This window comes from Pan troglodytes, chromosome 6 (genome assembly GCF_028858775.2).
Source record: "Pan troglodytes isolate AG18354 chromosome 6, NHGRI_mPanTro3-v2.0_pri, whole genome shotgun sequence".
NCBI classification, from domain to species: Eukaryota; Metazoa; Chordata; class Mammalia; order Primates; family Hominidae; genus Pan; species Pan troglodytes.
In genome coordinates, this window is record NC_072404.2 from 158354164 (window position 1) to 158367763 (window position 13600).

General features: G+C 45.2%; 1 protein-coding gene across 3 annotated transcripts in view; it reads right to left on the reverse strand.

Moving 5' to 3' along the window:
* KEL (Kell metallo-endopeptidase) overlaps positions 1–13600 on the reverse strand; it is a 350942-nt gene that overhangs the window by 8922 nt on the left and 328420 nt on the right. For all 3 annotated transcript variants that reach the window (XM_063815702.1, XM_063815704.1, XM_063815703.1), the window contains 10 exons: positions 12162–12522; positions 11754–11831; positions 11292–11454; positions 10860–11036; positions 8239–8363; positions 7785–7931; positions 4423–4485; positions 4142–4330; positions 3766–3914; positions 2467–2596 (listed from right to left, as the gene is read on the reverse strand). In XM_063815702.1, the coding sequence (XP_063671772.1) occupies positions 2467–2596; positions 3766–3914; positions 4142–4330; positions 4423–4485; positions 7785–7931; positions 8239–8363; positions 10860–11036; positions 11292–11454; positions 11754–11831; positions 12162–12164 (1224 nt within the window). In that variant the 5' untranslated portion in view covers positions 12165–12522. The remainder of the gene's footprint in view (positions 1–2466; positions 2597–3765; positions 3915–4141; positions 4331–4422; positions 4486–7784; positions 7932–8238; positions 8364–10859; positions 11037–11291; positions 11455–11753; positions 11832–12161; positions 12523–13600) is intronic.

Sequence of the window (13600 nt, forward strand, 5' to 3'; positions counted from 1 at the left end):
CGGTAATTAATGGCCACTGAATAAAACCAAACATTTTGATCATATCAAGGCCAAACTCTAGGTGATGTCTTTGATTCCATTCTCCCTCTCACATCACTCATCATCAGGACATCCCATTGCTAACCTTAAAATATGTTCTTTTAAAACATAAATGAGATAAATCCCTCTGCATGTCTTTATTTCATACAGAGAGAAGCAAAAGTCCTTCAGCAACCTACCAAACCTTGTATGGTTCTCTCCTTCCTGCTCTGATTCCCTCCCCACTATTGTCCTAGTCACTCTGATCCAGGTGCCCTGGCTTCCTTGCTGATTCTCAAACACCTGGAGCATGCTCCAGGGGCATCAGTGGACACAGCAAGCCTAGTCTTCTCCTCTCAACCAGAGCCACCAGGAGGATCCCTCACCCTGCACCAAGTTTTAGCCAGCCTACCTCCTGCCCTGTCCCCATGAGATGATACCCCTTTCTTCACCAGAAAACTCCTTCCTCTCTCTAGACATTTTGTCAGTTCTGCCTCCTGCACAGAGATGCCACTGATCCTTCAAATGCTCCCTGATCTCTCCCTCTTGGGAACTCCAAGAATATCTGCTGTCTAAACCAGGATTCCCTGGGAACACAGCATTTACTTAGTGTACAGTTGTTTTTGCACTACAGGGACAGAGTTGAGTAGTTTGTAACACCAACCATTTATGGATCACGAAGTCGATATTTACTATGTTGCCCTTTATAAAAAAGTTTTCTAACCTTTGTTTGTAGCACCTACTTGTTTCTCAATCCTGTATAGTGTGTGGTTAAAAACATGACTTTATGAGCCAAAACATCTGTTTTGGAGTCTGTTCACTTACTTGTGAGCTGTGTGGTCTTGAGAAAGTTTCTTGACCTTTCTGAGCCTATTTTTGCTTCTGCAAAATGGGGATTAAAAACCTCCAAGTGTTTCTGGAAGATTAATGAATAACCTGTCCCAAGTGCTGACAGACAGTGACTACTCCATGTATAGCAGCTATTATCATTATTATTAAGTGCCATCTTTTATACTATTGTTCCAGAAAGGTGAAGTGGCGTCCCCAAGGTCACACAACTATTTGTTGGCAGAGATTAGTTCAGCTTTTAAGCCCAAGGACAATTATGTGCCCTAGTGGAAAAGATAATGGCTTCAGGACATCTAAGCCTTCTGCATTCTTTAAGCCTGATCCTCAACATTAGCACTCTTACAGCCTCCAAGAAGTGCCATGAGGCCATGGTGCTGGCATTTATAGGTAGCTGTTTGTTGCCAGGATTTTGTAGCAACCCCAATTAAGATAACTTGGGGCTCTGGTCTGCTTCATCTGAATCAAGAGAAAAGCTGGGCAGAAGCTTCTTGGCCACTCTCCAACCCAAGTGATGTTCCTCAGGAAGACTGCTTTTTTAGCACAATGAGTAAACAACACAGACCCTGGAGCCAGACTGCCAGGGTTCAAATCCTCACCCCACTAACTTACTGTCATACCTGAGCAACTTCCTTATCTTTCGTGCCTCTGTTTCCTCCTCTTTAAAATAGGAACCAAATGGCATCCATGGTACCTCATGGAATTGTAAAGATTAAATCTAAATCTAGATTTAGATCTAAAGGATTTCAGAGTGTCTAGCACACCATTAGCTCTTGATAAGCAATAACTACATTCCAGTCCCTGTGAATACATTTATCTTCTCTGAATTCCACAGCAATTTTAGGTTGCCAAAGCAGAGAGTTTCTCCAAGGCAGGGAAATGGACCACAAATTACTAAGAAAAAAAATTCAGTGATTTTTAAGACTAAACTGAGGCCTTCACTGAGGTTGGGATGTATCCAATGTACTAGACTCTTCTGCTTGCATTTGGATATATCCAACTTGGGATTTCAAGATTCTCAGCAAAGGAGCATCTCTGCATCTTATGTAATAAGTAGACTCTGGTTAGTGAAGTGCATTTTCTACCCAGGCCCCTCCTCAGATATATCCACATCTGTGCCACAAAGTCTACATGTGGCCCAGTGGATCCCACTGGATGTCAGAGATAAACTCTTTGTGAAGCACGTTTGAACATGGAATCAACTAGACATAAGGAAGGCCACTGTGTAACATATCTCTCTGTCATCCCAATAAATTGTAAGCTCTAAGTCCAAGTTATCCTGAGCAAATAGTGTAAGCGTCATGACAAAGAAAGGGCAGTTTTGATAATATCAGAGTTTTATATTTGAGCTCAAACACCCAGCAAGAAGCCAGAGAAGTAGTCAGGCTGGGAGATGTGTGCCTGAAGGTCTGGCACGTAGCATCTTGGTTTTCAAGTTAAACTTTGTCTGTCCAACTTGCCTGCTTCTATGGAAAGCCAAGACATGGAGGGGCATCTACCATCATGGCCCCCTCCCTGAGAGGGAGATGCCGACATTTACCCCTCAAAAGAGTAGATACTCCTTTCGAGTATCTGGGCAAATACACCCGCTCCTCTCCTCACCATGGGTGGTTGCTCTGTCAGTTCCCGCAGTTTCTGGCTGAGCTTTCTGCGTGCCTCCTGGAATTGACTGTCCAGGGCTGGAGAAAGGGTCACCACCAGCCCTAAGATCATGTGGCTCTGTAGAAAGTCCCTATGGAGACAAAAGAGACCCACACATATACCCCAGGAATCTGGGGATGCTTCAAGAAGAGCCTCTCCTTGTGTAAGTCACCTTGATACTCGTGAAGGCAGCTCCTTCTCCTCTGTATTAATAACTGTTTTAACATGCACCCAAGTCAAAAAGAGCTTTTCATGATGTAGGTTGGGGTGGGATCTAGCTCCTTAGTAAAAGAAACTAGATGAAGAGGCAGCCTTCAAAGTCACAGGGAAAGAAAGTTCTGGGCTAGATGGAGTCTGGACTCATGTCATGAAACAGATTCTGCTTCCACAGTCAAGATATCTCTGGTTATCCTCAGATGTATCTCATAAGCATAAGTAAGCTGGTCTCTGTGACTGCTCTCTCCTCCACCAGCAATGCTCCTGCCAGGGCTGCATTGCACCCTTATGTAAGCCTGCTCACTGCCATGTGAATGGGCAGCTACCTCCCTCAAAAAGGATTTCCAGATGCTGCTGCCACCATGAAGAAGGCCCTTAGGTCCAAGCCCCTGGAAGAAAGCCACTGCTTTCAGGTGGTAGCCACCCAGGTATCAGGGGAGGCAGAGAGCCCAACAAAGAGCCACTCTTTCATGTCCCCAACCCCAACACCCCCTTGATTTCCTGATACCAGCAGAAATGCTCTTAGACATTGTTTCCCATAAGAGCTCCAGCATCTTCACACCACACCTGAGGAATGGCCCCTCCTCTTCCTTTCTTCCCCTAAGCATCCCCAGCCTTCACCATCTTCATCTCCTCATCTCATGTGCCTCCTCCTCCTGCCCACAGTCCTCAGCTGCTAAAAAGACATACATACACTTAACTGTCTTCTGTGTCTGGGTCTTCCAGCATCTTCTACAGCTCAGAGGCTCTTGACTGGCTGGTGTTCTACTCTCAGGAAACCCCGTGTCTTGGCTGACCCTGCGTTCCTCATGTCGTGTGTATCCTCCCTTACTCGTGCTCCCAAGACACATCCTTCTTGATCCCTCCATCCTCTCTGTGCCACCCACCCCACGCTTCTCTGCCCGCACAGGTGGCAAGTTCCTCTTATCCTCCTGGGAGGCCCTTACCAGCCTGCATTCCCCAAGGTTTCCTTTGCCCCCAAGATCTACGGTGCTCAGGCTCTCCTCCATTTCCATGATCTCCCCAATCCCACCTGGGGCGAACCTCTGCTTTAGCAGCATCTCCTCCACCAGTTGTGACATGTTTTTCAAATATTCCACGTCATGGACCACGAGGGACTGAGAAGGGCTCAGGGACATCGGTGTGAATGTCGCTTGCAAGCAGGACAACCAGTCGATGGCAGGGGCCATTTCCTTAGAGGAGGGACACAAAGCTGAGGGGGAAAAGGAAAAGAGAAGGAAGGGGAAAGGGCTTCCCCTTGGGTGTGAGAAAAAGAAGAGAACAGGCTAACTGGGGGAGGGGATGGAGTCAGAGACAGAATGAAAAGGTATTAAGGGCACTAGGAGGAAGAAGGAAAGGAGGTAATGTTTGAGAGGAAGATCCCCATGCCCACAGTCTTCTGGCCCCCAGTTCCAGGCACCTTGAGCTGGTCGATAGTGACCATCTGGAAGAGCTTGCCCTGGGCCCGCCGCTGCTCCAGGGGCCTCAGAAACTGGAACAGCCGTGAAGTGATGGAGATTGACAAGGAAGAGTGTTCTTGCACCTTGCTTGGGTCTCCTCCCAGCAAGGTTCCCAGCTGATTCAGGTAAGTCAGGTATTCCCGAAAGATCTGGAGGAAGGAAATGTCAGTCACAGGTGCCAGAGGTCCCTGCTTTTCTCCTGGCCTCAGAGGGCAGGGCCTTTGTCCATGTGCCATCTTACCTGGGCATAGATCTTCTGTTCTTGATCTTGCTTGAGGGGAACATCAAACTCTGGCTGGTCTATCTGGGCACAAGAGAGACTGGAGAGAAGCAGGGAGCATGGCGGATGGAGTGGGCAGGTGTGGGGAGGTGGGGAATATACCATGGGAGATGGCCTTGGGAGATGGACACAAAGATTGGACAGAAGAGAAGCAAGAGTACAAAGAAAGGGAAGGATTAAGGGTTGAGGGGCATGAGAAGAAGAGTCCAGATGTGAAAATGGGAAGAGATGGTGAGTATTACAACCAGTGTGGGTGTGCCCAGCAAGGCAGAAGCATAATAATCAGCATCTTAAAAGGAGCTATTCCTTGTCTCAGGAACAGGGCCAGGGTGAGTGAGGTGAGGAACCTGTCCCAGGTACAAAATCTAAGAGGTACCAAAAACTCAGTAATCAAACTGCAACCTAACTTAGGAGTATATTCTTGCAACAGGTAGCTCCATCTCAGCCAGCCATACCAGCTGATCTTCAGGCAACCACAGGCTGTCAAGTGATCAGACCATGCCCATTAAAGACAATTGCTAAGCTGTAACCAATCAAGCTGTTTCTGGGTGTCACTTCCTCTTTCTGTAAATACTGCCTGCCTGCATTGTTGGGTGGAGCTCTCTGAACCTCTACTGCTTCAGGATGCTGCCCAATTCATAAATCAGTCTTTGCTCAAATAAACTCTTTTTTAAAAAAACTCAGTAATCAAGATAAATAATTAACATTTTAAAAAATCAAAATTACTACCAAAAATGTATGATAAATAAAATCTCAAAACTTTGCTTATCATGGACTTTTTTTCCCCAAAAAAACATACTTTTAGTCAATTTTGAAAAGAATCATGATGTGTTCAAGAAAAGTCCTCAATGTATTTTTGATTCATTTTGAATAAAAAAAATTAGTATTTTCAAAAAGATTCACATAGAATTTTGTCCCATTTTTTGGGAAAAAAAGCATAATCTTTTTTCAAAAAAATTCATAATGAAGAAAAGTTTGATATTTTGTTCCATCATGTATTGTTGCATTGATTTTGATTTTTTAGGAATATTTAATAAAATACTATTTATCATGATACTGAGTTTTGGGGACCTTCTTAAATTAGCACCCCAGGTAAGCACCATGTATATTTCACCTTAGTCTGGCCCTGATGAACTCTTGTTTCTATTCTGAAGATCTTTGCTTCTACTCTTTCCCTTTTCTTCTCCAATTTCAATATCCCACTCTTATCTTGAGCCATATACTTTTCCTTCTGTCTCGAAAAAAACTTTCACTTGACCCTTTTGCTACATTGTATGTCCACAGTTCAAAGAACAAAAAAGCATCTATGCCCATTGTTTCCACTTTCTTATCTTCCTCCTAAGCTCTGTACAGTCTGTGTCCACTGCCATAACTGTTTGGAAAGTATCTCTAGGTATCCAAGGGTGTCTTCTCATTCCTTCTTCTCTGAGCTGACCCCTCCTTCCTGAAGCTCCTTTTCTTTCCTTTGTGGCCCACCATACTGGTCTAGCTCCCATCTCTCCAACAGTACTCTCTCTTCCCTGGCTCCCTTCTGCCCTCAGTCTTTGGACTTCTCTTTCTGTAGTCCATTCTTCCTACCTGCTTTTAACCCAAGAGACTATCCAGGCTCACACTGATGATAATCACCCTCCTCCCATTCACACTAAATCAAAACAATGGGATCACTGTGTAATCCCCCACTTTCTTTCTTTATATCCAATCAGTCACCAAATCCTCTAGAAACAGCATGAACTATCATCACTAGGGTGAAGTTGCCTAAATCCTTGTGCCTGGCTCTTCCTTTCCATTTCTACCTCTATCTCAGGGCCTCAAAAATGCTCATTTAGTTTCCTCAACACCCCCAGACTGACCTTCAAAACTGCTGACTCTATGCACAACCATCAAAATATTTGCTCTATGCACAATTGTCATAAGAGTTGGATGGCCTCAGTAGCTCTTTTTTTTTTTTTCTATTATGTCAAATGTTTCACCTTTGCCTGGCTTCTTAGAAATAATCAGGCTCAACCTTATGTCTTCAGTCTCACTTTTACCTCCCACTGCACCCCACCTTGCCTCCCAAATCCTCAATTAAATAGGTCAGCCTCCTCACTGACTCCACGGAGGAATCACACCATTCCAGGTCCTCCCCCTGGCTCAGCATTTCCAACGCCCCATAGCTTCACCTCCACTTGTGTGAATTAACCATGTTTCAAGGCTGGCTTAGCTCACCTTCTCTCATTCTCTCCTCTCTGAGCCTCTCCTTAACCAGATCTTAACCGGCCCCTAAAGGCCACATCAGTTAAACTCCTGAGCAGACTGTTTAAAACTAAATTTTAGAACACCTCGTAATGATAATCAATTCTTCTTTTGTACTTATCCTTTGGTAATTTTGTGGCTCTTTTGACAGTAGGGCCCAAATATGCAGATAGCATTACATTGTTTAACCACAAGAGTGATAGCTCCAGTGTTTTTATTTAGTTACTCACTCAACAAATACCTGGCAAAACCTCTAGCTGCCTGGCCCTGTGATAGGTCCTGAGAAACAAAGGTGAATAAAGCATGGTCCTGTTCTAAAGAGGCTCACAATCTTCAACACAGAGTGATAAATGCTGAGAGCATGAGGAAATGAAAGTAGGGAGAGCAGTGCTTCACCTAACTCATAACTAGGGTGTCGGTGAAGACTTCCTGGAAGAGATAATAAAGCCAACATTTGAAAAACATGTAAGTTTTCCAGGTTCAGTGTGGGGGATGGTTGCAGGCACAGGGAGCAGCATAGGCAAAGAACTGAGGAATATTCCTGGAAGCAGCAGTGAGTCAGCATGGCTTGGGGGTAAGGGAGAGAAGGAATGTACGGGAGATAAGGCTGGAGAAGTGTGTAGGGGTCAGATCACAAGGTGCTTGCAAAGCTTTACTAAAGATTAGGGACTAGATTCTGATGACCTGGCAAGCCACTGGGCCACTGACAAGCATTTAAATACAGACAGTAGCATAGTTAGTTAGCCCTTGGTTTAGAAAAGTTCCCTCTAGTAAAAATAAAGAGTAAATAAAATGAGGGCAATCCTAGAGATAGGAGGACTGGTTAAGGGGCTCTGAGACTAATCCAGATTAACAGTAAGAAAGACCAGGCCTACTTCTGTCTTCCCAGCACTGGCTCTGCTGCTCCATTTCCCACCCCCAGCTAATGTCCCTGACTTTCACATCAATAATTTTCCCTTAAGGTAGGGTTGTTTCCTATATCACACAGGTGTCCTCTCTTCCCAACCTGCAACCTTCCTCTAAGGGACGATTGGCTAGAGATGGAGGCAGGCCAGGTCCAACTGTGTCTTCGCCAGTGCATCCCTCACCTGGATGACTGGTGTGTGTGGAGAGGCAGGATGAGGTCCTAGGTAGGCTCTGAAGAAAGGGAAATGGCCATACTGACTCATCAGAAGTCTCAGCGTTTGGTTAAAGTTTAAGGAAGTCCATTTACCAGAGATGCGCCAGCCTCCAAGCTTTAAAGGAGAGAGAGGGGGCTGAGCATAAGGATCTGTGGAGCCCATCCCCCATTGTCTGGATCAGCTCTTACACAGCTGCTACTGCCTGACCTCTGCCCTGGGCGCTTCGATTCCTCTAGGGAGCCACATCTATCCTTTTTTATCTGCCTTCTCCCAAGGTTCTGATACTTTCATAGGGCATAACCATTTCCATCTCCATCTCCCTCCTAGAAACTGGGGGGCCCTAGGAAGAAGACCCACCCTAAGCATGCATTGGTCCCATATGTTATATATCCAGAAAAGTTAATATCCCAACTTTTCTCACCTCCTCAATAACTTGTCTGAGGGGACCAGTCCCTGCAGCTTCAATGGCACGTGTATCCATGCAGGAGTTGTAGAACTGGAAGGCTTTCTCCTCCCCAGATCCTGGGTGCCAGGAATTCTGGGCCTCTAGAAAGGAAGCATGGGAGTGAGGACTAAACTCTGATTTTTTTTATCTTGCCCCAAATTCCTATCAAAGGGGTCTGGGGAGTCATGCCCTATATCATAAGTTCTCATCAGATGGGTTTTATTTAACCCATGTAACATGATTTACTTTCTAACCTGATTCTGGCATAACATTACGAGACAAAGAAGAAAACAAAAATATTTTACCCCAAAACATGTTTCTTTGCCACATTTTGAAATGGCCCTGCAAAGCTGTTCTTTGTGGAGGAAAATTTGCATCTGTAAAGAATCTCTATTAGCTATTAACATATCTCATTAACATAGCTAGATCTTTTGATTAACTAAGATCTGAATAGGAAACATTTGTCACCTATTGTCTCTAAGGGCAGCCACTATAAGACTTCAAAAGAACTTCGGTCTCCACAATCTTTATCTTACCCTGAACATTCCCTTTCTATCTATCCCAGATCTTTAGACAAACTCAAGCAACTGTCAATCCGGAAATGTTTAAATTCACCTGTAGCCTGGAAGCCACCCCCTCCCCTTTGAGTTGTTCCACCTTTCTGGACCAAACCAATGTATTTCTTAAATGTATTTGATTGATGTCTCATGATTCTCTAAAATGTATAAAACCAAGCTGTGCCCCAGCCACCTTGGGCACATGTTCTCAGGATCTCCTGAGGACTGTATCATGGGCCATGGTCACTCATATTTGGCTCAAAATAAATCTTTTCAAATATTTTACAGAGTTTGACTCTTTTTGTCGGCAGGAGAATTAAAGGAGTGGCAACTGGTATAGAGGCAAAGAGGGAGGGTGGGAGACAGGGAGCTTACAGGAAAGAAAGACTCCCACAGAATATGGAAGGAGGGGGAGGAATAGAGATGAGGAAAATAAGAAAGATGAGAGGACTGCCCAATTTGGAATGGATCAACTTGATGAAATGATGAAAACAGGGAAAGAGAATGAGGAGAAGACAATATGGAAAATAAAAGAAATGTGGGGAAGAAACCAAGAAGGAAAAGACAGGGAAGAAAGGAGAAAGGTAGCAATAAGTGGGATATGGGCAAAGGAGAAAAGAGAGAAATGAAAGACAAAAGAAATGATTGAAGGAATTAGACAAATTCAGGGAACTAGAGAACTTTAAGGATTTGGAGAGAAGAAAACTCATAAGGAAAGGTTTAGCAAAGAGAAGAAACAGGGGAAGACTCTTCTAGTCCAGACTCCTCATCCATTGATCCCAGGAAACCAACACACTACAATAATCAAATGCAAGTCTCTCTGAATCATCCACCCTCTAATATCTAACACTCTTTTCACCCTCAGTCCCCCTGATATCTATTCATCCCATTGTAGGCAATATAATTTATCCTGAGCATATTTTTTCTTTTTATCTCTGTGCCTTCCCTGAAAGTATCCATTTACCCAAAGAGAGTCCCCCTCCCACTCTTTCCCCATCAAAAAAGGAGGGCAGAGGGGTGCATTTACTTTTCCCAGATTCTAATTGATAGTGTCAACACATTCTTTAGGTTCCGTTGCACTGGAAATGCATGTCTATCTTATATGTTCTTGTTCCCAAATCCTCACCACCATCCACCAACTTCCTGGGACGCACTTCCAACCTCCTACTCAGTTTCAGTTCATCCTTCTGGTTTTCCTCTGAGTCCTGGCAGTTTTCCTCTCCAGCCTCCATCTGCAGGAACTTTACTTCCACTGCCAATTAACTCAGCTCTCCTCTTCTTCCAGCATATCCTTTGTACTTACCCACTTTTTCTCTTATGCACAGTGATGAAGCCCTCTCTCACTTCTCACCCCACCATCCTACCCCTTTCATTCCACCAATATCCATCATCTCCAATCATCCATCTCTAACATCCCACTTGTTCCAGGTCAACTTGCTTGCCATGGTTCAAGGTTTCAATGGAGAAGCAAGAAGCAAGAGATCATTGTGAGAGAGGGGAGCTCCGGCATGGTGAGAGGGAGAGGGTAATGTTGACAAGGAGTCATTGGGAGACTGAGGTTTTGGAGGTTAGAGAATGAGAGTGACGGACAAAAGAATTGAAATGCAGGAGGTGCTGAAGAGATGCTTGTGGAGGAAAACACCATGCATAGGATAGAAACTGAACATTTGGAGGAAGCAACAAAGATGGAGCTTGCTAAAAGGGACAAGTTGGAGAGAATGGAGTAATTATGGATGCATGGAGAAGCAAAGAAGATGGAAATTAGATAAAGAAAAAAATGCAGAAAGGGACCAAGAGAAATGGAAGAAGGGTACCCAAGGCAAGGCAACAGGAAACAGTGAGAGATGAGCAAACCCAGGCAGCTCCCGCCATCCTGCCTCTTTTACTCCCCCATCATCTCCAATCATCCATCCGTATAATCCCACCTGGCATGGTGCAAACCAGTTGTTCCACAACTACACAGGGTTTGGAGCAGTCATGGTCATTTTAGGCACAGAGTCACCCACTTGCACAGAGCATCTTCCACCCAGCTTTCCTCACCCAGTATTCTCCGAAGTCGGTTTTTGTTCTTTGTGGCAAGCTCCTGAAAAGAATTATTGGTCTCTTTGGCCCTTCCACAGGCAAAGCTGAAGAAGTCAGTGCAGGGGGCCACACTTGTGTTCCCAGAGGCCAGGTAATGATCCCGGAGATCCAAACACACAGATGTCTCACAGGGGCCTGTGGGGAAAAGCTCAGAGCTGGGAAAGAAGAGGCAAAAAGACCAGGGCTCCCCCAAGGGGCTAGGCAAAGAACATCAGGTGAGTAACTAAGTGGGGAGCTGATGAAAAAGAAATGGTTAGGATGCAGGGAGGAAGAGGAACCATGGGGACCCCAAGGGTCAGGGTGGGCAGAAGCCCCGGGAGCAGGGACTGGGCCTGGGCCCCAGGGCTGGGGGAGGGCTGACTAGGTTAGGGGGTCTGGGATCTTGCTTACGAGGGCCACAGTTCTGGAAGTTGTAGAACAAAAGCACAGAAAAACAAAGGAGCAGGCCCAAAATCAGGATAGCTGTCAGCACCCGCCTGGCCACTGCCCATGGCCTGCTCCCTTCCACGGGCGGCCTGCTCCCTTCCACGGGCAGCCTCTCTTCTGGAGTGCTCTGTGGGAGGAACCAAGAGGTGAAAGATACAAGATGGAGGGGTTTGAGAGACAGGGATGGGAAGAAGAGGAGGAGAGAGAATGAATCTGTTAGTGCTACAGTCCCTTTATACAGAAATAATTATCCCAATTCTTCCTAAACCCAGCCCTACTTTAACTCCTGGGAGATGAGAAAACAAGGAATGTCAACTGTTTTGGGTGAGGATGAAGCAGACAGTTAGTAGATGAGTGTTTGTGGGATTTTAGAGCCGAGAGTGACAACATCAGTGTATTCCAGCCCCAGGAGAGGAGGCCACTTACCTCTTGGCTCCAGAGAGTTCCCATTCCACCTGCCTGGCTGCGTTCCCTCGGCTCTTCCTCACTTTGGTCCCCACCTTCCTGAAGTGAGTGGAGGGAGAAGGAGGAGAGAGAAGCTGGTTCAGGAAATGGTGCATTGAAGAGAGTTTTATCAGGCCATTTTGATACCCTCGCTGCCTGCCCTGCCCCCACACACATATTTTTATCTCGGAGCAGTGTTCCCAGATGGGCTTCAGAACGAACCTGTCCCCTGAATGTGCCATTTCTCGATCCCTCTCCCATTACCTCCCTCTCTTCCCACCTTTCTACTCTGTAAGCCTTACATTCCTTCCCCTCCAGTGGGGGCAGGACATTTGCACACAGCCACCCTCACCCCCCACCCTAAGCCTCTGACTCCAAAAGGGGACTTACCATCTGTCTATCTTCTGTGGCTCCAGAATCCTTCCTGGTTCCACTCTAGGAGCTGATTCGGAGGACTGGGGTCCAGGAAACGCCCCCTGCCCCAGTTCCTTGATCCTGGAGAAGGGGCACTTCTGCTGCTCTTTTGCCTTGTCCTCAGACACACAGGACTGGCCTCTGGGTGGAGCCTGCTTATCAGTGGGGGGCACCCAGGCTTCTCCTCCCCCTTTATCTCAGCTTCTCAGGGGAGAAGAGGGAGGGAGTCTTCGCTCCCCAAGCAATCTTGCCGTTGGTCTGCTCCTTTTGTCTTGCACTGTGACTCTGCCCATGAAGTTCCTTTATTTCTAAAATATTCTTCCTTCTCTCATTTCTTCTGTATTAAAAAAAATGAGGCACAGTAAAATTTTAAAGAGTTTATTTAAGTAAGAAGCAATTCATGAATTGGGGAGCACCAGACCGACAAAGGTTTAGTGTTGCGATGACAAAATGTCAGAGGCAAGCATTTATTGGGAAGTTATAGAAGCAAAATGAAACATTATTTGCTTAGTTTGCAGTTATATAATTGCATTTTTAAGGTAACTTTTTGGAAAGTCCCTAGTCACATAATCATATGTTAGTTGGCTGCTTATCATTGGCTGGGGTTAAGTTTTATTTGTTGTAAGCATTTATCAGAAATTGACCCAAGTTAAGTTTAATTTATGTTTGTAGTTTTAGCAAGAATATGGCTATTTTTAAGGTCTTTGGCTTTGTTTGCCTGGGAATTTTTCAGGCCCAGTCTCCATTTTAATTTTGTTTTCACACCTCTCTGATTGGCTTTTCTGGGATTCATCAATTCCCAGGTCAAATGCCACCTTTCCCAGGAGGCCTCCCAGCTCCATGCCCATTCACACTGTTCCCAAGCATGCTTAATTGTTTCTCTCGGTGTTTCATAGCTCTGCTGGCTGCTGGCAAAGTCATGCATTCAAAAGATCACCCAGCTAGGAGACTCTAATCTGCTAATTATTAGCTCTGTGACAATAAACAAGCCACTTAAACTCTGAGGCAGGTAAGCAAGTTTTGTCATCTGGAAAATGAGGGTAATACTTGCCTATGCCTACCTCATAGGATCTCATGCCTTCTACAAAAGAATAAGGCTTTACTGAGCCCCTCTTTCTTTCATTCTGCTTTCTGTTACACAGATAGCTTGCCTCTTCATCTCCTTAGTGATTGAAAACTATGTCATAGCATGTACACTGTCTGGTTTTCATTCCTGCCCACCCAAGATGCTTTCTAAATGTTAATAGAAATGAATTGCATTCCAAGCCAGAAATCCTCTTTCTCACATCATATTAAGCCCTTACCTGTGGTCTGAGTGAGGCAAGCACATTTCTGGGGGAAGGTGTTTCAACTCTGTCCTTGTTTCCTCATCCCAGGAAAAAAATAATGTAATTTATTAGGTTAGTCTTGCAAAT